This window comes from Bos indicus x Bos taurus, chromosome 18 (genome assembly GCF_003369695.1).
Source record: "Bos indicus x Bos taurus breed Angus x Brahman F1 hybrid chromosome 18, Bos_hybrid_MaternalHap_v2.0, whole genome shotgun sequence".
NCBI lineage: Eukaryota > Metazoa > Chordata > Mammalia > Artiodactyla > Bovidae > Bos > Bos indicus x Bos taurus.
Window position 1 is genome coordinate 19,096,204 of NC_040093.1, and position 20,496 is coordinate 19,116,699.

Consider the following 20,496-nt stretch of genomic DNA (forward strand, 5'->3'; position numbering starts at 1 on the left):
AAGACATATATCCACTGTGCAAGGTGGATTCTTAACCACTGGACCACTAGGAAAGCCCCAGATTTAAAGCTCTTGAGAAATGTGTCAAAAAATGTGTGGACATATTTTATCTATGTATATATTTATTTATTTGTTATTTATGTTCTCTTTCTTTAAATAAAAAATACATACTCCAAAAAAAAAAAAAAAAAAAATACATACTCCAAACCCCAGAGACCTGGGGTTTGATCCCTGGGTCAGGAAGATCCCCTGGAGGAGGGAATGGCAACCCTTGCTAGTATTCTTACCTGGAGAATTCCATGGACAGAGGAGCCTGGTGGACTACAGTCCATGGAGTCGCAAAGAGTCAGACACAACTGAGCGACTAACAATTCACTTTCTCTCTTTTTTTTAACTGAAATATAGTTGATGTACAACATTATGTTAGTTTCAGGTGTGTTGTAGACATATTTTAAAATCACAACAGGGATTACAAATTTAACCTCTACTTCTAATCCTAAAGCAGTCAGACACATCATGTATATCAGTGAGCAGAGCCTGGTGTAGAACAACAGGTCAGGGTGGGAACCCTGGTGTAGAGGGGAACCCAAGCTCTGCTGCTCTGGGCTGTACTGCCCCGTCTGCTCCTTGCCCTCCCCTTACTGCTCTAGGCCACAGTAGTTCCCCAGTCTCCTCTTCATAGATGCACCTGGGCTTTTGCCAACAGGAAATGTGGACAAGAGACCAGACAGAGCTAGGAACTTTAGCAGCTTCCTGCTGCACTAATTTCCATTTGGTTTACTGGCTCCTGCTCAGCTCCTCCATCCGCTGTGTAACCACCTCCACGTGTTCATGTCCCTCAGTTTTCATATAGGAGTGGTTTCTGCATGCCAGTTAGGTCCTGGTAGGTACAGCAGATCCAGCCCACTGGGGCTAGTAGAGACATGGACTCTGTATTGTTAGATATCCCGGTGTGGCAGAAGCCAGAGACCAGGGTTGTCACAGGGAATGTTTGGATATTTCAAACGCTGGGGACACCCAGGCATCCTTGAGATCTTTTCAGGGAGTCTTTGAAGTTAACACTATTTTCATAATACCACTAAGACTTTTTTCCTTTTCCACTCATTCTTTCACAAGTGAACAGAGTGGGGTTTCAGAGGTGATATGATAATATTCAGTAGTTCACATGCAGAAGCAGATATGAGAACCCAGCTATCTTTTCTTAAGCCTGACATGGTGGGCTTGCTGAATCTTAACTCCCCAACCTGGGCCCTTCGCTGTGAAAGCTCGGAGGCCTAACCACCAAACAACCAGGGAATTCCCTAAAAAGATTTTCAAAATGTAAGAACATGTCACTCTTCTTGCTAGTTTTTTTCAAAAGTTATTTTTTTTCAATAAAAATGTTAATAATGGTAACATGTTTATTTTGTTGGTTTGTTTTAATTATTTACTTATTTGGCTGTGCCACATCTTAGTTGCCACAAGCAGGACCTTCTTTCTTTGTTGCAGCATGCAGGGAACTAGTTCTCTGATCAGGGATCAAACCTGGGCCCTCTGCATTGAGAGGGTGGAGTCTTAGCCACTGGACCACCAGGGAAGTCCCTGGATTATTATTTTTTGAATGAAAGTTTAAAATGTTTAATCTCCATAGTGGTAAATATCTACAGATATAAGCCACCTAAACAAAAGCTGTCTGAGGTTCTCAACAATTTTTAAGAATGTAAAGTCCCGAGACACAAGTTTGAGAACCACTGGTCTAAATGTCAGCTGTCATTGCTGTATCAGTAAGTTGAGGTGAAGAATCGCCTCCTGAGTTTAGCAACAAGGAAGGGCTTCAGCAATAAAAAGTTTAGTTTTTGTGGAGTTGGGAGAGGGTTGCAGGAAGGACCACCTAGACATCTCTTTCCTGAAGTTTGGTTGTGGTTTTATGATGGATGGATCAGGCTGACAACACAAGAATCCAACCTTGATCTTCATGTCACAAAGACAGAGACAACCTGGTAACGTGCCTCCTGAGGCAAAAACGCAACACCACCCAGAAAGCATATTTATTGCAAAACTGAACCTGAAGCTGACCTAGTTTTTGAATCTACCGGTTTGTAGAACACACAGGGATAGAGGACAGCAGCGGGTACAACCAGCCAAATCAGACTGTGGCAAATCACACAGGGAAACTGTTGTAGAGTAGAAGATTTAGAGGATTAATAGCCAAACACAGTGCCTGAACCCTATTTGGATTCTGATTTGAACACGCCAACAGTAAAAAGTCATTTATGAAACAAATGGGGGCTTTGTTTCATATATAATAATGCTGACTGTATATTTTTTTTTCTTTTTTTTTTTATCAAACCAGTCAATCCTAAAGGATGCTGACTGTATATTAAGTCATATTAAAGAATTATTGCAATTTTGTTTGGTGTGAAGACCTCATAACACTTAGAGATACATTTAGAATACAGATATACATCTGGATGAGATGATATGTTGCCTGAAACGTGCTTTAAAATAATGATGGGAGAAATAGGAGGAGGCCAGAAAAACTGAACACCATTGGCTATACGTGGACAATTATTGGCTCAGTTGGCAAAGAATCTGCCAGCTATGAAGGAGACCTGGGTTCGATCCCTGGGTGGGGAGGATCCCCTGGAGAAGGAAATATCAACCTACTCCAGTATTCTGGCCTGGAGAATCCTATGGACAGAGGAGCCACGCAGGTTACAGTCCATAGGATTGCAGAGTCAGACATGACTGTACGACTTTCACTTTTCCCTTTTTTCATTGAAGCTGGGTGACAAGAAAAAGGGGGAAAACATATTTTTTTCTTTTAAGATGGGTGCGCCTTGACCCAGCTTGAGAGCTAATCAGGAGCCCGGAGAGTGACCGGCTGAGATGCAGGAAAGCGAGCAGGAGGTAAGAACACGCTGGCCACGAAGTCACCTCTGTTCTTTTAGTGCAGCCAGAAAGTGAGCTCTGGCGCCCCCGCCAGGACATTGGTTCTTAGTCTGATTAAACCACAGCGGGTTCGGTAGGTCTCCTACCGAACTGCACTGCCCAGTCCTCCGCTAGGGAGCCAAATCCTTTCACCCCAAAATTCCCCGTGCCGCAGGAAGGGAGCAAGACCTTCGCTTCCAGACTTGCACAGGGTTAGACCCAGGGTATCGCTTGGTTTTCTGGGAAACTCAGTTCGTGCGGCAGACTGCAAGACACCGCCCAACGACAGCGAGCCTATGCATGCGTTGCTGCCCCACGCGGCGACTGAGAGAGAGGTCATTGCCCGCATCTGGGACCGTGCAGAGGCTAGGGGTCCTGAGGCTTCAGGGACTTTTGGGAGGCCGGTGCCAGCCTGGAAAACCCTTTAGGAGAGAGTAGCCCCAGACTTGGCCCAGAAAAGATGGGATGGGAAGAAGAAAACGAAGAAACTGGAGCCAGGACCCCTTATGAGGATTAAATGAAGCCAGTGTTGTAACTGTTGACCGCATACAGGCATTTTTATTCCTATGGCTTATACAGTACTTACCTGCATGCCTGGCTCTGAATTTAAGTGCTTTAGATGTATTCGCTCATTTAATGCTCATAAAATCGTTTCGGGTGGTTACTATTATTGGCTCCAATTAATAGAAATGAGGCTGACACCCAGGAAGAAGGACTTGTTCAGTACCCTAGCTGGTGAGGGACAGAGCTGAGGTTTGAACCAATGCTGTTTGGCTCTTCTCATTAAGTTACACTACCTCTTAACCTATTGAATTATCCCAGGTTTGTACTGGTACACAAATTAATTCAAGTGAGCCATTAGCATGTTGAGTTAGCCATTTATCACAGTTCCAGGAACCAGGGAAAAGGTTGCATTCACCCTAACTTTGTGTTTAGCACTGGGATCAAGTTTCTGGTCAGCATGAATCACCGAAAGGATTACTTCAGGCCCACAAAGCCTAGTCCTCTTTTGTTCATATGACTACTATTCAAATATCCTCCATCTCATCCCTTCCTTCATACCAGCACCACCTGGCAGATTTAGTGATTTTATTCTCCTTTCCCCTACGGTCAGTAAACTTTTTCATATGAAATATCACAGTCAAAAAAATAAGAGAAAATACTTGTTAATTATATGTGTGTCTGCCTTCAACTCCCAGGCTCGTATGGTGTTCATGAGCCTGTAACCAGCATCAAGCCTGACGCTGTGGGGGTGGGGAGGACTCCAAAAATGTGCACAAAGAGTGCTAGACATCCACTGTCTTCCACCTGCATTTACCCGAGGATTAAGAGGAGGTTGGTGGATGGTGCAGGTCAGGCATAGGCAGTTGCGGATTTAATGGGTCTGGTGGATCCCACAGCCCTTTCCCGCTGCTTCCCCTGAGACTGTGGATCTAGTGACCCTGTAAAGGGTGGTCAATGCTAGAGCCACCAACATTCAGTCGGTTCTCATAGTGCTGGGAGGGAGCTGCTCAGCCCAGGAGTATGTTCCAAAGCTCACTCTGCATCGGAGTGGCTGCATGACTGACAAGTTCTCACCCATAGAAGCAGAAATGGAACACATAGAAAAGAAAATGGTGAAACGTCCCCTATTTGCCACCTGGAAGCTGGTAATTCTGAACACAAGAAAATGATGGAGCCCCAATATGGAGTCTGGGTGTGTCAATCATGGAGACTGCTGCCAATTAACCAGAACCTCTGCACTGGAGTGTGTGTGTAGGGGGATATTGGTTACAGCAGGTGGTACTTCCTTAACACATTGACCACTGTCCCCCTTCCTTTCTGGCCCCCCTTAAAGCTTAAGCACCAGGTTATTCTATAAAATGTGTCTCCCCAATCCCTAACTGTGGTTGACTTTCACACAGACGTGTTGGTCACACAGTCATGTCCGACTCTTTGCAACCCCGTGGACTGTAGCCCACCAGACTCCTCTGTCCATGGAATTCTCCAGGCAAGAATGCTGGAGTGGGTTGCCATTCCCTTCTCCGGGGACCTTCCCAACCCAGTGATTAAGCCCAGGTCTCCTGTATTGCAGGCAGATTCTTTATCGTCTGAGTCACCAGGGAAGCCCATAGCAAGTGTTTCGTATTTAGAAATCACCAGCATGATCCCTTCCATTGTCCTCTGATGGGGACAGCTTCTTCCATGCTGACAGCTGGAAGCCATTAAAGCACCCTGGAAGTTTGTGCTGAGATCTTCCACTGCAGTTGGACAGATCCTCATATTCGCTGATGCTGTGACCTGTGCTTGGAGCTCAAAGGTGATTTTGGGCCATCAGTGTGTCCAGGAAAGCACGTGATCTTCCTGTCCCTGTTCTTTAGCCTCATCACATGGAGGTGCATAGTGGGCCTGATTTTAAAGTGAGCCTCGGGTCCTCAAATGCCAACCCATTAGCTAATTCTGCTGAACTCTGGCTGAAGTTTGATTGGTAGTTTTTATTAGAGAATTTGAGGACACCCCCCAGTGCTCCTTGCTCTGACAACTCCCTCATGTGGAAGGGACCTAAGCCTTGGGGTCCTTTTCTAAAGTAACCAGTTAGGGAACTTCCTTGGTGGTTCAGTGGGTAAGACTCCTCGATTTGAATGCAGGGGGCCCACGGTCAGGGAACGAGATCCTGCATGCTGCAGCTAAGAGTCTGCATACTGCAATGAAGATCCTGGGAGCTGCAACTCAGACCCAGTGCAGCCAAAACAAATAAAAATAAAAAACAGCCAGTTTTGTTTTATAGACAACTTCACTGATTCGCATGTGTGTGCGCGTGTGTGTAGGTGTATGTCTACCCATCAACGGTGTGTGATGTCAGTCTCTGAGTGTATCCTGTGTGCTTCACTCTCCTATGTGGAGGAGAGAATCTTTGTGCACTGACTGTGTTTCTCTACCTATGATCTGTAGTGTCTGTGTTCTCCAGAAGTCAGTCCAGGTGTGTGAATGTTCTCAGTATCTGAGTGAGTCTGTGTACACTACAGTAGGCATTGGAGAATGGATCTACAGGTACATGTAAGCACCTTCCCCCAGGACCCTTTCAGCTCCTAAGCATTTCAACCTTATTCTGCTTACTGTGGTTGCTCCTACCACTGCCAACTTCTTCTCCAGAAGCTATAATTAACTGCAACAATTAGGTAGAATCTCTCAAATATTATAGTCAGGAATCCCTTCAAGGAGCTAATGAGGGATTACTGCACGTGCACACAGAAACAGGGTGGATCAGGCTTTCTAGAATGCATGGGCTGCACGCACTCGTCACATACCTAAAGCCTCACCGTGCCCAACTTGGATTTTGCCTAGCCTCCTGCTTCACCCTCACCCATCCAGCTGTCCACAGCCCCTCCTATAATCACTGAGTCCTCCAAACACTTCCCAGGTTTTCGGCAAATTTAATACATGTGTCTCAAAAGTCAATGGCGAGGGTAGTCAATAAAATAAAAACAGGCTCACGGGGAGAGGGCCACGGGCACACAGGGAAGGGCAATGAGTAGGCGAGCTGGCTGCAGCAGGGGACTGCCCTTCCTCGGCCATCACATCTCATCCAAACCGTAGTCCTCTTCCGGGAAGTCCCCCACTGTCACGACCGATGGTTTGACGAAGGCGCCGTACTTGGCCTGGCATTCAAAGTAGCGTTTCCCATTCACGCTGCAGGACATGATCGGGGAGGCAGTGTCAGAGGGCTCGCACTCCAGATGCTAGCGTGGGCGGGCTCCCCCAGTAGTACACACATGCACTTACACATAAACGCACACGTGTGTGCACAGGCACACAGGCACACACACAGACACTAGAGTGAGGATCTTTACCTGCCATCGTTTTTCCCTAGTGGTTCATCATAGCGGATGCCAATCCAGTAGCCAGGTTTGAAATCTGTCAGTCCTGCCCAGGGGAGAAATCCCTGTGAAGCCCCCCTTCGCAGCTTACCCCAGATTTGTGCCTGCCCACTGACTGTAAAGCCTGTCCAGGCAAAAACCACTCCTTGCTACCACCCAGGACAACCACCATCTCCAGCCCACTCGAATACAGTAGTCCCTTCACTGGTCTCCCTGTTCCCACCTCTGACCCCTTGTTCACTCAACAGCCCCAGTCATAGGGTGCTTTGTAAAAATCAAAGGGAAGCAGCACCATTGGGGTTCTCCATCCCTCAGTCATGTCTGACTCTTTGCAACCCTATGAACTGTAGCCCGCCAGGCTCCTCTATCCATGGGATTATCCTGACTTTGCCCCAAATTCCTCAAAGGCTGCCTATCCCACTCAGCATAAAATCCACAATGTTTATGGCCAAATGATTTCTGACAAGGGAGCCAAGACAGTTTAATGAGGAAGGAATAGACTTTCCATCAAATCGTATTGGGGAGACTAGATATCCACATGTAAGAGAATGAAATTAGACTTCCACCTCACACCATACACAAAAATTAATTCAAAATGGGTCAAAGACCTAAATATAAGTTATAACACTAGAAACATTTAGAGGAAAATACAGGAATAACTCTTTGTGGCCTTGTCTAAGGCACTGGTTTCTTAGATATAATACCCTACACACAAGCCAAAAATTAAAAAAAAAAAAATTGGAGTTCATAAAATTAAAAATGTTTGTGCTTCAAAAGTCACTATCAAGAAAGTAAAAAGGGACTTCCCTGGTGGCCCAGTGGTTAAGAATCCACCTTGCAATGCAGAGACACAGCTTTAATCCCTGGTCAGGGGACTTAGATCCCACGTTGCAGAGCAACTGAGCCTGCACCCTGCAACTACAGAAGGCCGTGCACCACAGCAGAGAGCTCGTGCACAGCGAGAGATCCTGCACGCCGCAACTCAGACCTCATGCAGCCAAATAAATAAATACTAAAAAAACAACAACCAACCCACCTACAGAACAGGAGATATATATTTGTAAACCATAAATCTGATACGGGAACTGTACCTAATGTATACAAACAACAACTTGTTATGGGTTTTATTGTGTTCCCCCAAGTTTAAATGTTGAAGCCCTAATCCCTTGTAGTTCAGAATGTGACTGTGTTGGAGACAGGGCCTTTAGAGAGATAATTAAGTTAAAAGGAGGCCATTATGGTGGGATCTAATCCAGGCTGACTGACATCCTCATAAAGATTATCTGGACAAAGACTCCAGGGACGTGCCTACACACAGAGGAAAGAGCATGTGAGGACAAAGAGAGGAGAGGGCTGTCTATAAACCAGAGAGAGAGGCCCAAGGAGAAATCAAACCTGCTAAGGCGTTAATCTAAGACTTCCCGCTTCCAGAACTGTGAAAAACAAATTTCTGTTGTTTAAGCCACGCAGGGTGTGTGGTACTTGATATGGTAGCCCTAACATACCACTCAAAAACCAAAAAGACAACCAACCCAACTAAAAAATGGGCAAAAGAGCCGAATAATCTGTCTCTCTAAAGAAGACATACACAAGGCATTAAGCACCTGAAAAGAGGCTCAATATCATTAGCCACGCAGAAATGCAAATCGAAACCATAATGCTGGCACTTCGCTGGTGGTCCAGAGGCTAAGTCTCCACACACCCAATGCAGTGGGCTCAGGTTCGATTCCTGGTCAGGGAACTAGATCCCACATGCTTCATGGGGGTCTTCCCACTGAGACCTGCCACAGACGAATATTAAAAAAACACAACACTGCCACATGCTACAACATGGATGATCCTTGAAATTATGCTTCTAGTAAAAGAAGCCAGTCACAAAAGACCACATGTGATTCCATTTGTATGAAACTTCCAGAAAAGGCAAATTTTTAGAGACAGAACATGGATTAGTGGTCACCAATGTGGACTAGAGGAGCTGGGGTTTCCTAAATGGGGAATAGCTGCTAATGGTTATAGCATTTCTTTTGGGGGTGATGAAAATGTAAAACTGACTGTGGCGTGGTTGCACAATTCCGTGAATACACTATAAAATAATGAAGGGTACGCTTTTTTCATTTTTATTTTCTTTTAGCCATGCTGCTTGGTTTGTGTGACCTTAGTTTTCTGATCAGGGAGTGAACCTGTGCCCCCTGTAGAAGTCCTAAACACTGGACTGCCAAGGGATTCCTGAATGGTACTCTGAGTGAACTTTATATGGTGTATACATTATAGTTCAATAAAGCTGTTATAAAAACAAACAACCGACACTGCTCTCTCCTGTCCCTGAGGCCTAGCACAGTCCAGCCTTGCCCGTGCCCCAGGCCTCACCTCTCATCTTTCCTCTCTCACTCCCCACGAGCCACGCTGACTTCCTTTCTCTGCCTCAAACAAGTCAAGCTTGATCCTGCTCAGACCAAGCCCTTTCATGGCCTTTGCACTCACTACTCCCTCGGCTCCCTCTTCCCCCCTTTCCACCTTCACTCATCCCTTTCCTTCAGATAGCCCTTCCCTCAGGAAGCCTTCCTGGGTTACTCTCAAGGGTCTGGTACTTCCTCGCAGCTCACACAGCCTCCTCAGTTTCCCTCATCTCTGCTCTGATCACTTCAGCCTGAGCTTCCCCCATCACAGCCCTAATAATTCTGCTTGTTTCCCCATCTCAGCTCTGATCACTGCACCCCAGGGTTTCACCTTAGAACTGACCCCTCTGGCCTCTGCTTCCTCTGTCACATGGCCTCTGCTTCCCACTTCCCTGCTGAGAACATACTAGGCTGTCAGTCACACCTGGCACCATCTCCCCTCCTGGACTGAGATCCCTTTGAAGGCTAAGTCCCCCACACTGCCCACTGCAGGGCAGGGCAGGGGGCCTCTGTGGGCCACGTACCTACATACATGACGGTGCCCCTGCGAGGGGGCTGCCCAGGTGTCCGCACCTCACAGCGGCTGCCCACAGGGATGGTGCTGGCCTGGGCCTCCTCCTCGATAAGGCGCTGGGAGTTCTCGGCCTCTTGCTGGGCCCGCTCTTCTTCATTGAATCGACCTAGCTTGTTGCGCTTCAGGAAGGAGCGGATTGAGTCTGTGGGTGGAGTGGGTGGGGGGGGGTCAGACATGAGAGACCTGGGAGACCTCTGGCCTGAGGACATAACCTGCCATCCCCACGGGGCCAACATCCAGAGACAAACTCTCCCGTTCTGGGTGTTGAAGGGCTGTCATCAAGTCCCCCCAGGTCTCCCACCAGAGCCGACCTCTCCACAGAACCCCTGGGCTTCCCCATAATCCTGAAAATAAACAGAAGGTGCTTGCCTGCAGCCTCTCACGTTACCCCATCTTCCCTGGCCCTTCAACTTCACACTTAACTCCATCCGACCCCTGAAACCTTCCTCATCCCTCCCCCCACACTCTGATCTGTCGCCGCACTGGGCTCCACGTTGTTCTGTCCGGTCCACATAATCTACCACGCTCTGCCCTCCACACTGTGCCCTGACCAGGCCTCACACCCTGAGCCTTTCCCATGGCCCTGTTTGTTTGCCCACATGCCCCACACCTCCCAGCCTCCATCCATATCTCATGCCTGTGCACCCAGACTGCTCTCCCACGACCCATCTGTCCCCATGCCAGCCTTACCCCACCCCATACAGCGCCAACTTCCCCTCAGTGTCCCTGTCTATCCTGTGTGCCCCTGCACACACCTCTGCTTGTCCCCACACTTCCTCTAGCCCCCCAGGCCCCCATCCATCGCTGGGCATCCCGTACCTTGCCTCTGTTCATAGGCTTCTTGTGAGATCTCATATTTCTCCACCTTGGATATGTCCTCATACTCCCCAAGGCGGGCACCGCTGTGGTCAATGACCTGGAATGAGGTGAGGGAGGTCAGTGGGGATCAGGGTGTGGGCACAGAGACCTAGGATGCTGCGGGGGTGAGTGCGGCTGCACATTCTGCAGATTTAAGTCTCTCCTGCCTCCGAAAAACCACATTTCCCTACCTTCACCTTTATGCCAGCCTTCTGTCCTCCCTGGAGCCCAGCCAAAGGGCTCTACAGCAGGTGTCTACAATAGGTGTCTCACCCTCCGCACTCCATCTTGAGGCCCTGGAGGCTGCATCTGCCTCCCATCTACCCCATACGCCAGCATCCACATGATGGATGGCCCTAGGCCACTGGAACCCAAGGGCAGAGCTCAGGCCTTGCTCACCCTCTGGGCAGCATGTCTGTCTTCTCCGGACCCTGGGACCCTTCTACACTGATCCAAGCTTCCATGTCTTGGAGCATCTCTTCCTGTACCGTCCCTAATATCCACTCACTTGTTCCTCCAGGGTGCCCTGCTGGGCCCTGTGCTGGGTACTAGTGCTAAGTTGCTTCAGCTGTGTCCAACTCTTTGTGATCCCATGGACTGTGGCCTGCCAGGCTCCTCTGTCCATGGGACTTTCCAGGCAAGAATACTGGAGTGGTTGCCATGCCCTCCTCCAGAGGATCTTCCTGACCCAGAGATTGAACCCATGCCTCTTATGTCTCCTCAATGACAGGCAGGATCTTTACCACTAGCATCACCTGAAAAGCCTGTGCTGGGTACTAGGGCCACAGTGCAAAATCAGATCAATCCCTGCCCTCAAGAAGTGACCATTCTGTTGGGAGGCCAACTGGAAACAAATGCACAAAGATGTGTATTAAACACCAGACAACGACAAGGTTCTATGCAGACAAATACAACTTGAAGAGGCTTCTGACAGGAAGGGGTATCTGAGACAAGGCCAGGAGGAACAACGGGCACAAAGCCCCAGCTGTATAAATGTCTTCAGCTCCTTTGAGGAACAGCAGGGTCAGCGAGGTAGGAGTGGAATGAGCCACAGGGAAAGTGGGAGACACAAAAGACAATTGAGGATTTTGGCTTTTACCCACAACGAGAGGCAGCTATGGAAGCGCTCCACTAGGAGGGCTCTGATCTGACTCACGGGCTCACAGGCTCCCTCAGCTGAGTGTGGGAAGCAGATGGAGACGCACCGGGATGGGGGCAGGGAGAGGCTATGTGATGGCCCTGCGGAGGGGTGGGGTGGGGGCGGTGTGTGGAAGGGAAGGATGGAAGTGGGGCCAGTATGGGGGTACTGGGGAGCAGAGTTTAGATTCTGGATAGATTTTGTGGGTGGAGCCAACAGGGGCTGCAGAGAGATTAGATATGGATGTGGGAGAAAGACAGAGGTCAGGAACACCCTAAAATGTTCGGCTGGAGTCGCTCGGCAAAATAGAAACGGCCCTTATCTCTGGCCAAGGATCACTAAGAATGTCTATTTTCTACATTAGGGATTTTTGTAAGTTTGAGATTGCTGTTGTTCACTGTTATAAGAAATAGGGGTGATATTTAGAAACAGAAAAAGAATTTTAGAAAAAATACAGGGGAGGCAGGTGGGAGGGGGATTCAGGATAAGGGGGACACACGTATACCTGTGGCTTATTCATGCTAATGTATGGCAAAAACCATCACAATATTGTAAAGTAATTATTCTCCAATTAAAATAAATTAACCAATTAAAAAAATGCAAATTCTCCAGAGGCTCCACCTTTAGGAAACTTTCCTTGTGTGGCCACGTCAGTCAGCAGCTGGCCTGTACCTGAATCCATGTGTAAAACCCTCCTGTTGGAGATGCCACGGCCCTGCGTGATCCACCCAGCATCCCTAGGGTGAGACTGCCTAGGTCAGCCCAGTCCGTTCTAGGGGCTGTGAGTTCTAGTTCACAGTTCTAGGACTGTGAGCCCAACACTACGGTCCAGGACCCATCACTTCAACTGGGTCCTGGACCCAACTATGGAAGCAGCCTCCTCCTTGGTCTCCCTACTTTTCTGTCCTCCAGTCATTTCCCCATAGGCAGTCAGAGGACACCTGTTAACATCTGACTCACACCAGGACCCTCCCCTGGCTGCCACTTCCCTCCACAACAGAAGAGGTCACTCTTCGGCCCCCATACCTACTCTGCTCCCTCCCACCTCAGAGTGCACATGCTGTGCCCTCCTCCTGGAGCATACTTTTCCCTTCTTTAGTTAATTCTTCCTATTCTTCAGGTCTCTGCTCAGTCAGCACCTCCTCCAGAAGTCCTCCTGGATCTTGCTGATGGGTCAGGCTCCACAGTATATGATCTTCCAGCTCTGTGATGTCCTCCTGTATGGCCCTCATCTCACTAACCCTTCCCATTTGTTTCTGTAAATGTTTAGCTAACAACTACCTCACATACTGGACAAAACTAAAACAGAGACGTTCTCAGACTTGATTCATGGCTATACCCCTGGCACATCATGTATGCTCAATGAATAGTTATAAATAAATGAAAGAGGTAATCTACCCATGTTCCTCCTTAGGAAAGTCAATTCCATCCTGAAGCTAAGTTTTCTCTTCTGCAAAATAGTGTTAATTATACCATTTTCTAAGTCTTATTTTCTGGATTCAATTCATCATTCAACAGTGAATCACTGAGCATCCTCTGTGTGCCAGGCTCTGTTCCAGGTACTGAAGAAAACTCCACAGTATGTCACAGGGTGATTAGTAAGAAGGAAAATCAAATCAAGTGGGAAAGGCAGGAGGTTTAAATTTTATACTGAAGGCCATGAAGCCCTCACACCCAGTGACATTTATGTAAAGACTGGAAGGAAGAAGCAAGCCGTGGAGGCATAGAAAAAACAACCATTCAGGCACAGGGACTAGCATCTGCAAAGCTCACCCAGGATGCTGGCTCGTCTGAGTTTTTGTGGGGGACACCGAGAACAGAGAGGATGATGTGAGTTGATGCATGCAGAGGTCCTCTGTGTTCTGGCTTCTGACACATGAGCCTCTTCGCTCACCCTGACCCATCTGACCCTCTGTTCTCTCTGCCTGGCATGTCCCTCCCACCTCTATTCTTAGGAGGCCCTTTCCTCATCCTTCAGATTTCAACTCAGGCAACCCGCCTTTCAAGAATCCCCTTCATATACCCCTGGGTGAGGTCAAGCACCTCTGCTGGATGCCTCCAGTCCCCTAGGCTTTTCTCAGCCCAGTCCAGATCGCTGAGTGCCAATAACTGGGGATGGGTCTGTCTCTCTCCCTGCTGGACTGGGAACTTCATGAGGTTAGAGGCTATCTTGGTTACCACATAGTGCAAAGCACTGCAAACATCTGTTGAATAAATAAATGAACGGAAGGGAGGGATCCTAGGTAGGGAGGCCTCACATGGATGCGACAGCCGTCGTCTACGGGGTAGGAGCCCAGCAGCGCATCATCCTGATCCAGCTTGCAGCAGAACTTGTCGTCAGGTCCATACAGCTCCAATTCCATGCAAGAAGCAGGGCTGCCCACAACAAGCTGTAGTTTACACTGTGAGGATACAAGATGGGGGAGGCGGGGATGAGGTGGAAGGCTGTCAGTGGCCCCACCCTCTACCCTGAGGCTCCGTCCTTTGTATCAATAACCACCATCCCGTCCCGGTTCCTCCAAGAGACCTACCCTTTGGGACCCACTAGGTATTCCTAGCCCCACCCCGTTCGGGCCTGCCCTCAACTCCCTGCAACCTCTGATTTTCCCTGGCCCCGCACCCATTCTCTGGAACCTAAGGTTCCACCTGGCCCCGCCCCGCTGAGGTCTCGTTCCCAACCTCTGCAACCTGGGTTCATTTCTGGCCCCTTTTCTGCGTTGTGGAAGACCCTCCATTTCTTCTTGGTCCCGCCCCCTCAACGCCCCGCCTCTCCGGACCCCGCCCCCATGACCACACCTTGAACTCAGCTACGGTGAGGCTGCGACTGTACCGCTTCTGGGAGCGAAAGCTGTTGAGAGAGCTGCTGATGAACACGTTCACTGTGGGCGCCGACAACCCCGTCACCTCCATCTCGCCGCGCCCTGTGGCGGCCCTCAGCCCGGACAGCCGCCTCCCACCGGCTCCGCAGCCGCCACCGCTTCTGGGATATCAGCCCCGCCCCTGCTCTCGGACCTGGCGAATCCACGCCCTCCCGTCAGGGGAGTCCGCCAATCGCCGCGTCTATTCGCCGTCGGCAGGAAGAGGGTTCTCGGGTAGGCTTGGGTAGGCCCAGCCAATCCTGAAAGGCCTTCCACGGCCTTTCTCAGGGTGCAGTTCCTCCAATAGCGGCACGGGAAACGGCCTGGCGGGCGAAGGCTGAAGCCGAGAGGAAGAACTGGCAAAAGCTAGCCCAGTCCGCGAAGGGTAAACTCGCGCATGTGCACTGGCCTTCAGCCTGCAAAGAGCTGGGGCGTCTTCATTAATGCTTAGTTCTTTGCGCGTTACGTGACGCATCGTTTTGCTGGCTCTCGTACTACACTATTGTGTGAACTAGGGAAGCACGGCCCAGAAGTTGGAAGCAATTATTCTAGGGTATCAAGAGACTGAAGCAAGTAATTAATCAAACCTCAGGACAGACAGGCGAGCACAAAGCCGTTGGGCACCAGCACACGTGCCCAGCTCCGCCCTTAGTTTGGCGAAGCTAGGAATTCTGACCCTTCCTGCGACCTGTCGCACGGCGGAGCAAGCGCGGAAGTTGGACAGGCAGTGAGTCGCTATGGAACCCGACGGGACCTACGAGCCAGGCTTCGTGGGTATTCGATTCTGCCAGGAATGGTGAGGCCCGGCCAGCACTGTGGAAGGGCAGCAAGTAATGGCCTCAATACTGACCTCTGATTTCCCTCTTCCCCTCTTCACAGTAACAACATGCTTTACCCCAAGGAGGACAAGGAGAACCGCATTCTGCTCTACGCGGTGAGCGCCGCCCGCAGGGTATTCCGGGACCGGCCCCCTGGTACCCAACGTGGCCCCGCCGTACTCCCGGTGCCGCCCCGACCCCTCCTGGTCTAAACGCCAGACTGTCCCCCAAATGAACTTCCCCCAAATGAACTAGACTTTGTCTTTGCCATCCTGGAGGTGATCCTCGGTTACACCCCATGATCCCAGTTCCGAGACTCCGTGCCCTAGTCATACCCTCCGGGAAAGACCCTGCCCTTCCTTCCACTCCCTTCGGGTATCACCCCTTGACCCGCTTCCCGCCGCACACTCCCTCTCGCAGTGCCGGAACTGTGATTACCAGCAGGAAGCCGACAACAGCTGCATCTACGTCAACAAAATCACGCACGAAGTGGAGTGAGTGGCACGACCGGAGTTCGGGGACGGGGTTGTTGGCTTGGGAGGCCGGACCAAGCATACTTATTCACCCTCTATTCCCTTAGCGAGCTGACCCAGATCATCGCTGACGTGTCCCAGGACCCCACGTTGCCGCGAACCGAAGACCACCCGTGCCAAAAGTGAGTGCGCAGCTGGTATTGGGGAGGGGAGCTGGCTGGCTTATCCTCACCAAACCGAGAAGCGGGGAGGGGAGGGTATGGCAGGCTCCGAGTGACTGTCTCCTCAGGTGCGGCCACAAGGAGGCGGTGTTCTTCCAGTCACACAGTGCTCGGGCCGAGGTGAGTGGCGCGAGCAAAACTTTCTGGGTGATCTTGGTCTGGTCCTTCCCGGGGAGTGGGGATACCTATACTGGGGAAGACCCTGCCCTTCCAGGTATCCTGAGATGGACCTTTAGCAGTGAGGAAAGCCCTCTATTGTCTGTTCTTTTGGGATGAGGCTTCTCTGAATGGAGGTTGCTTGTTGTACCCTGCTGTGAGTCGAGAGCCTTCCTAACCATGTATCTTTTCTGCCAGGATGCCATGCGCTTGTACTACGTGTGCACGGCCCCGCATTGCGGCCATCGTTGGACCGAGTGACCCTCTCTCCCTTGTGTAATAAATGCTGTGTTCTGTGAGTGCCTTTTCTTTGTTTATTTCCGTCTCATGGGTTGGACGCCGGGTACACAGTCTAGGCAGCACGGTGGAGAGCGCGGTGCCGCGCGAAAGCGTCGGGCTGCGAGCTGGTGAAGCCGCAGTCCTCGCACACGTGCAGCTTTTCACGGCGCTCGCGGTAAGCGTAGCTGGCCGGCTGCCCGTGCACCTTGGCGAGGTGTGCTTCAAGTGAGCACCGCTGCGTAAATGCTTTTCCACAAGCTCCGCAGCGGAATGGCCGGATCCCTGTGCAGGTGGGCCAGAGGGAGGGCAATGATCCCCATACCAGAGCCTCCCCACCCTCCCCTCCGTGAGCACCCCCCCCCCACACACACACATTCTTGCTCCAAATTCGCCAGACCTTGGCCTGCATCCCATCATCTGCTCCCTCTCCGCCCAGTGCAAACATGGACCAGACACCTGTGTCCCCACCCTCCTCATTATGATGTTCCCTTTTGCACCCTGCAGTCTGGGACCTGAATCCTATAACCAGTTATCTGTTTTCTCCCCATATCCCTCAGCAGGCCCCCAACTTGGCACTGCCTGACAACCCCTGGCCGGGAGCTGAGGTGCGTGGTGTTCCTAGCCCGCTGAGGCCTGAGTCCTGCCCCACAAATACAAGCACCACTTGTGCACAGAACTCAGGTGCTTGGAGTCTCTGAGTCCCCTGCACCTCCCTCCATTTCCTCCCATCTCCCACCAGAAGCCCCTCCCAGTCCCTGCCATGGCTCACCTGTGTGTGTCCTCATGTGGCGCTTGAGGTCGAAGGCATCATGGAAGCCCTTGCCACAGCAGTGGCATACGTGGCGGCGAGCAGGGCTGTGGCACTTGAGGTGCCGGGTTAGCATGCGCTGCAATGGGAAGGTCTTGGGGCACAGCGGGCAGCCAAGGGTCCTGGGGCTACTAGGGGTGGCAGTCAGAGTGCCCTGGGAGGGCTGTGGGAGGGACAGGGGGGTTAGGACCCCAACTCCCCTCCACTGGATGGAATGAAGTGCCTAGAACCGGGAACCACGGAGGTCTGGTAAGGCCGGAGACTGCAGTTTGTGTGAGCAAACGCCACCCACAAAGCCTTTCCTGGTCACCTGGTCCCCATCACCCTTACTTTGTTTTATATTTTTCCATAGTACATACCATTTTCCAATGTATTTTTTCCCCTAATTTTATTATCTATACCTGCAACCCCCACCAGATGATAAGCTTCAGGAAGGAATGAGTTTTTGTCTTACTCTTAAACATCCATAGCCTAGAACAGTCCTGTTCTAGTAAAAATTGAAATAAAACTCCAGCACATTCACATCCCGCCTAGGGCTTTCCTTCTTCCAGGGTACTCACAGCTGAGTATCTCTTCTGAGAGGCCCCAAGCTCCTCCTCCACCCCCGCATCCTGCTCCTGTCACCTTGTCCGACTCTCTGACATAGATCACCATCCATTTATGGGCCTGAATCTGTTCTTCTGCCCCACTGGGCACAGAATCCCTGGAGACACAGTGCTTAGGGGAAGGCCTAACAATGAGCCCACTACTCAGAAAGGAAAGGCATTCCCAGCAGAGAGGGCAGTGGGTGGGGTAGGTCCTGAGGCTGGAGGCGTCTGTGGGATTAAGAGGCAGTCAGGGTCTCTCGAGGCTGAGAGCGGGCAGAGGTGAAACTAAGCAGGGTCTTGGGCGCCTGCCGCAGACTCACCGCTGCCCAAGAGTCCCCGAGGCCGGAAGTCCGGTGTGCCGGCGGCCCCCCCAGGTTGCTGCAGTCTGAGTAGAGAAACCAGGTGGTCATGCTTTATGTCTCCCCTGCCCCTCACCTCCAGGCCCAGAGAGGGGCCCACCTGGGACATAGGCGTCTCCCCGGAGCTGGTCAGGCAGGTGGTCCCAGTTGGGTGGCTGTGGACGCCGACTCCTGACCAGAAAGGCACGGGGCATCACCTCTGGGAATAGGGAGACAGCTCCACACACGCGGCTGCTTCCTCCACCTGCTGTCAGACCTCAGGTCCAGGATGACTCTCCCAGGTGGGAAGGGAGGGGGAAGCCCCCGAGAAGCCTTGTTCTCTCCATGCAAATTTCCTGACAGGCCCTGGGGGCAGACTTAGCCAGCTCTGGTTACCTCTGCCTTGGGTCCTGCCACTCCTCCCGCTTCTCCTCTGCCAGGTTTCCCAGCGCACTCTCCAGCCTCCAGGGGAAGACAAGCCCTAAGTCCTCTGAGGAGGTGCAGCAGGACAAGATGGAACCTAGGTGGCTCTTGGGGCGTGGGGAGAGGAAACAGAGAACCCAGTGAGGCTGAGTGTCTTTCCATAGTACCAGCAGGGCCCAGAACCAGAGGGTCTGTTTGCCAAGCAAATTAGTCACTACCGGACATCCACCAGCCTCTTGGTTATTCAAATCACAGCAGCTGTATGAGGAATCAGGGGAGGGGGTGACTGTGATTGCTCCAGAGGATGGAGGGACAGCAGGGTCTACTTAGTAAGATCAAAGTGAGAGTCCACACTGAGCATCTTCAAGAAGAATCTCTACTTTTCTGATCCTCAGAGGATAAGAGCTGATGGTCGGCCAGAAGCACTGTTCAAGTGTAGGGAACATTACAATACTGGTTTATTCATCGTCCAGGGGCTTCCCAGGTGGTGCTAGTTGTAAGCAACCTGCCTGCCAGTTCAGGAGACACAGGAGACTTGGGTTCATTTCTTGAGTCAGGAAGATACGCTGGAGAAGGAAATGGCAACACACTCCAATATTCTTGCCTGGAGAATCCCATGGACAGAGGAGCCTGGCAGGCTTACAGTTCATGGGGTTGCAAAGAGTTGGACATGACTGAGCGACTGAATGCGCACCTGCGTGCACACACACACACACACACTAGTCCAGCTCCTAATAATTGTCTGGGACACCACTCCCCCACCCTCCTACGGTTCAGGAACTAAAGGAGGGGTCACGTGACACAGCCAGAGGCTCCCAGGACCCTAACCCCAGCACTCTGGCCAGGCTCTGTTCTAGATTGGTCATTGGTTTCTTAGCCAGGGGTTAAGGATTTTGAATATTCCCCTGCAGTTAACTTTTTTTTCACTTATTCACCTACATTTTCCTGAGATCCAACAACAGGCCAGGCCTACCTTAGCACTGAAAATGAAGACATAACCTAGTCCACGGGGGAGATACCCAGAATGACCAAGGCTATGGAGCACAGGCAGAGGGACCCAGCTTCAGTGGGGAAAAGCCAGGGGCCTCAGGGGACCCAGAAGAGGCTCCTGATTCAGTCTATGGGTTCAGGGATGACTTTCCAGGTGTGAAACTTGATGGAGAAAAGGTTTCTGATAAACAGGGAGGGCTCTCCAGGCAGAGGAAGTCTGTAAAAGGCTTGGTGGTGAATGAAGCAATATTTATTCATTTCTTCACATTCCTGGAGAGTCAGTCCTACTAATGCATTTTCAGAAACAAGGGAGTTTAGTGCTGGAAGTCTGCGGGCCCAGAGCTTTGCTATTTTATCTCCATGGAACCTGGGCCAAGCCATATCTAGCTAAGCCTGTTTCTTCATCTGGAAATGGGACTGATGAGTCTTCCTACCACTGGTTTGTGTTGAAAATCCATGTAGATCACCAGGTGGGAATGCTTTGCACAGAGTCTGGCATGTGACAGAGATAAATGGGGGTTATTTGAAAGTCTTTTTTTTTTGGCCACATAGCAGTCATGATGCAGGATCTTAGTTCCCCAATCAGGGATTGAACCTGCCTCCCCTGCAGTGGAAACTCGGGAGTCTTAACCACTAGACCACCAGGGTCTTGAAGGGTGGGGTGGCTAGGCAAGCATCTGAGTTTCAATCAGCCCGTGAAATGTGATTTTAGGTGTCTCCATCTCTCAATTGCTGGACTTTACGCAGTGTGCCTGGCATGCCTGGCCCAGGTCTGGGGGCCCAGTATCTAGGACCTGTCAGTTGTGTAGTAC

At 50.7% G+C, this 20,496-nt stretch overlaps 3 protein-coding genes across 4 annotated transcripts; 1 reads left to right on the plus strand and 2 right to left on the minus strand.

The window, feature by feature from the left end:
- Positions 1 to 6,306: 6,306 nt before the first annotated feature.
- TBCB (tubulin folding cofactor B) lies at positions 6,307 to 14,734 on the minus strand. Of its 2 annotated transcripts, none has more exons than XM_027514367.1 (6): positions 14,530 to 14,734; positions 13,992 to 14,135; positions 10,557 to 10,653; positions 9,688 to 9,879; positions 6,741 to 6,813; positions 6,307 to 6,579 (listed from the first exon to the last, which is right to left on the minus strand). In XM_027514367.1, exons 1-6 carry the CDS (start codon positions 14,641 to 14,643, stop codon positions 6,465 to 6,467), a joined length of 735 nt encoding a protein of 244 aa, XP_027370168.1. In that variant the 5' UTR covers positions 14,644 to 14,734; the 3' UTR covers positions 6,307 to 6,464. The 2 variants fall into 2 exon arrangements, with proteins under 2 accessions (XP_027370168.1, XP_027370169.1); XM_027514368.1 differs by lacking the exon at positions 14,530 to 14,734 and adding an exon at positions 14,413 to 14,475.
- A 164-nt stretch (positions 14,735 to 14,898) lies between these two features.
- On the plus strand, positions 14,899 to 16,558 carry POLR2I (RNA polymerase II subunit I). The gene is made up of 6 exons (XM_027514404.1): positions 14,899 to 15,387; positions 15,471 to 15,525; positions 15,830 to 15,903; positions 15,990 to 16,064; positions 16,172 to 16,223; positions 16,458 to 16,558. The coding sequence occupies exons 1-6, from the start codon at positions 15,329 to 15,331 to the stop codon at positions 16,518 to 16,520; spliced, it is 378 nt and encodes a 125-aa protein (XP_027370205.1). The 5' UTR covers positions 14,899 to 15,328; the 3' UTR covers positions 16,521 to 16,558.
- On the minus strand, positions 16,535 to 19,226 carry OVOL3 (ovo like zinc finger 3). Its single transcript, XM_027514422.1, has 4 exons — positions 18,393 to 19,226; positions 18,254 to 18,318; positions 17,308 to 17,509; positions 16,535 to 16,820 (listed from the first exon to the last, which is right to left on the minus strand). The coding sequence occupies exons 1-4, from the start codon at positions 18,484 to 18,486 to the stop codon at positions 16,612 to 16,614; spliced, it is 570 nt and encodes a 189-aa protein (XP_027370223.1). The 5' UTR covers positions 18,487 to 19,226; the 3' UTR covers positions 16,535 to 16,611.
- Between the last annotated feature and the right edge of the window lie 1,270 nt (positions 19,227 to 20,496).

Excerpts from the sequence above, each read along its gene's own strand:
- POLR2I (XM_027514404.1), top strand. The coding sequence starts at position 15,329 with ATGGAACCCGACGGGACCTACGAGCCAGGCTTCGTGGGTATTCGATTC. Across the intron at positions 15,904-15,989 it reads AAAATCACGCACGAAGTGGA|CGAGCTGACCCAGATCATCG; the intron begins GTGAGTGGCACG and ends CTATTCCCTTAG. Across the intron at positions 16,065-16,171 it reads GAAGACCACCCGTGCCAAAA|GTGCGGCCACAAGGAGGCGG; the intron begins GTGAGTGCGCAG and ends CTGTCTCCTCAG.
- OVOL3 (XM_027514422.1), bottom strand. The coding sequence starts at position 18,486 with ATGCCCCGTGCCTTTCTGGTCAGGAGTCGGCGTCCACAGCCACCCAAC. Across the intron at positions 18,319-18,392 it reads GGGAGACGCCTATGTCCCAG|ACTGCAGCAACCTGGGGGGG; the intron begins GTGGGCCCCTCT and ends TTCTCTACTCAG. Across the intron at positions 16,821-17,307 it reads CCACATGAGGACACACACAG|GGATCCGGCCATTCCGCTGC; the intron begins GTGAGCCATGGC and ends CCACCTGCACAG.
- TBCB (XM_027514367.1), bottom strand. The coding sequence starts at position 14,643 with ATGGAGGTGACGGGGTTGTCGGCGCCCACAGTGAACGTGTTCATCAGC. Across the intron at positions 14,136-14,529 it reads TCACCGTAGCTGAGTTCAAG|TGTAAACTACAGCTTGTTGT; the intron begins GTGTGGTCATGG and ends GTATCCTCACAG. Across the intron at positions 6,580-6,740 it reads CTAGGGAAAAACGATGGCAG|CGTGAATGGGAAACGCTACT; the intron begins GTAAAGATCCTC and ends CATGTCCTGCAG.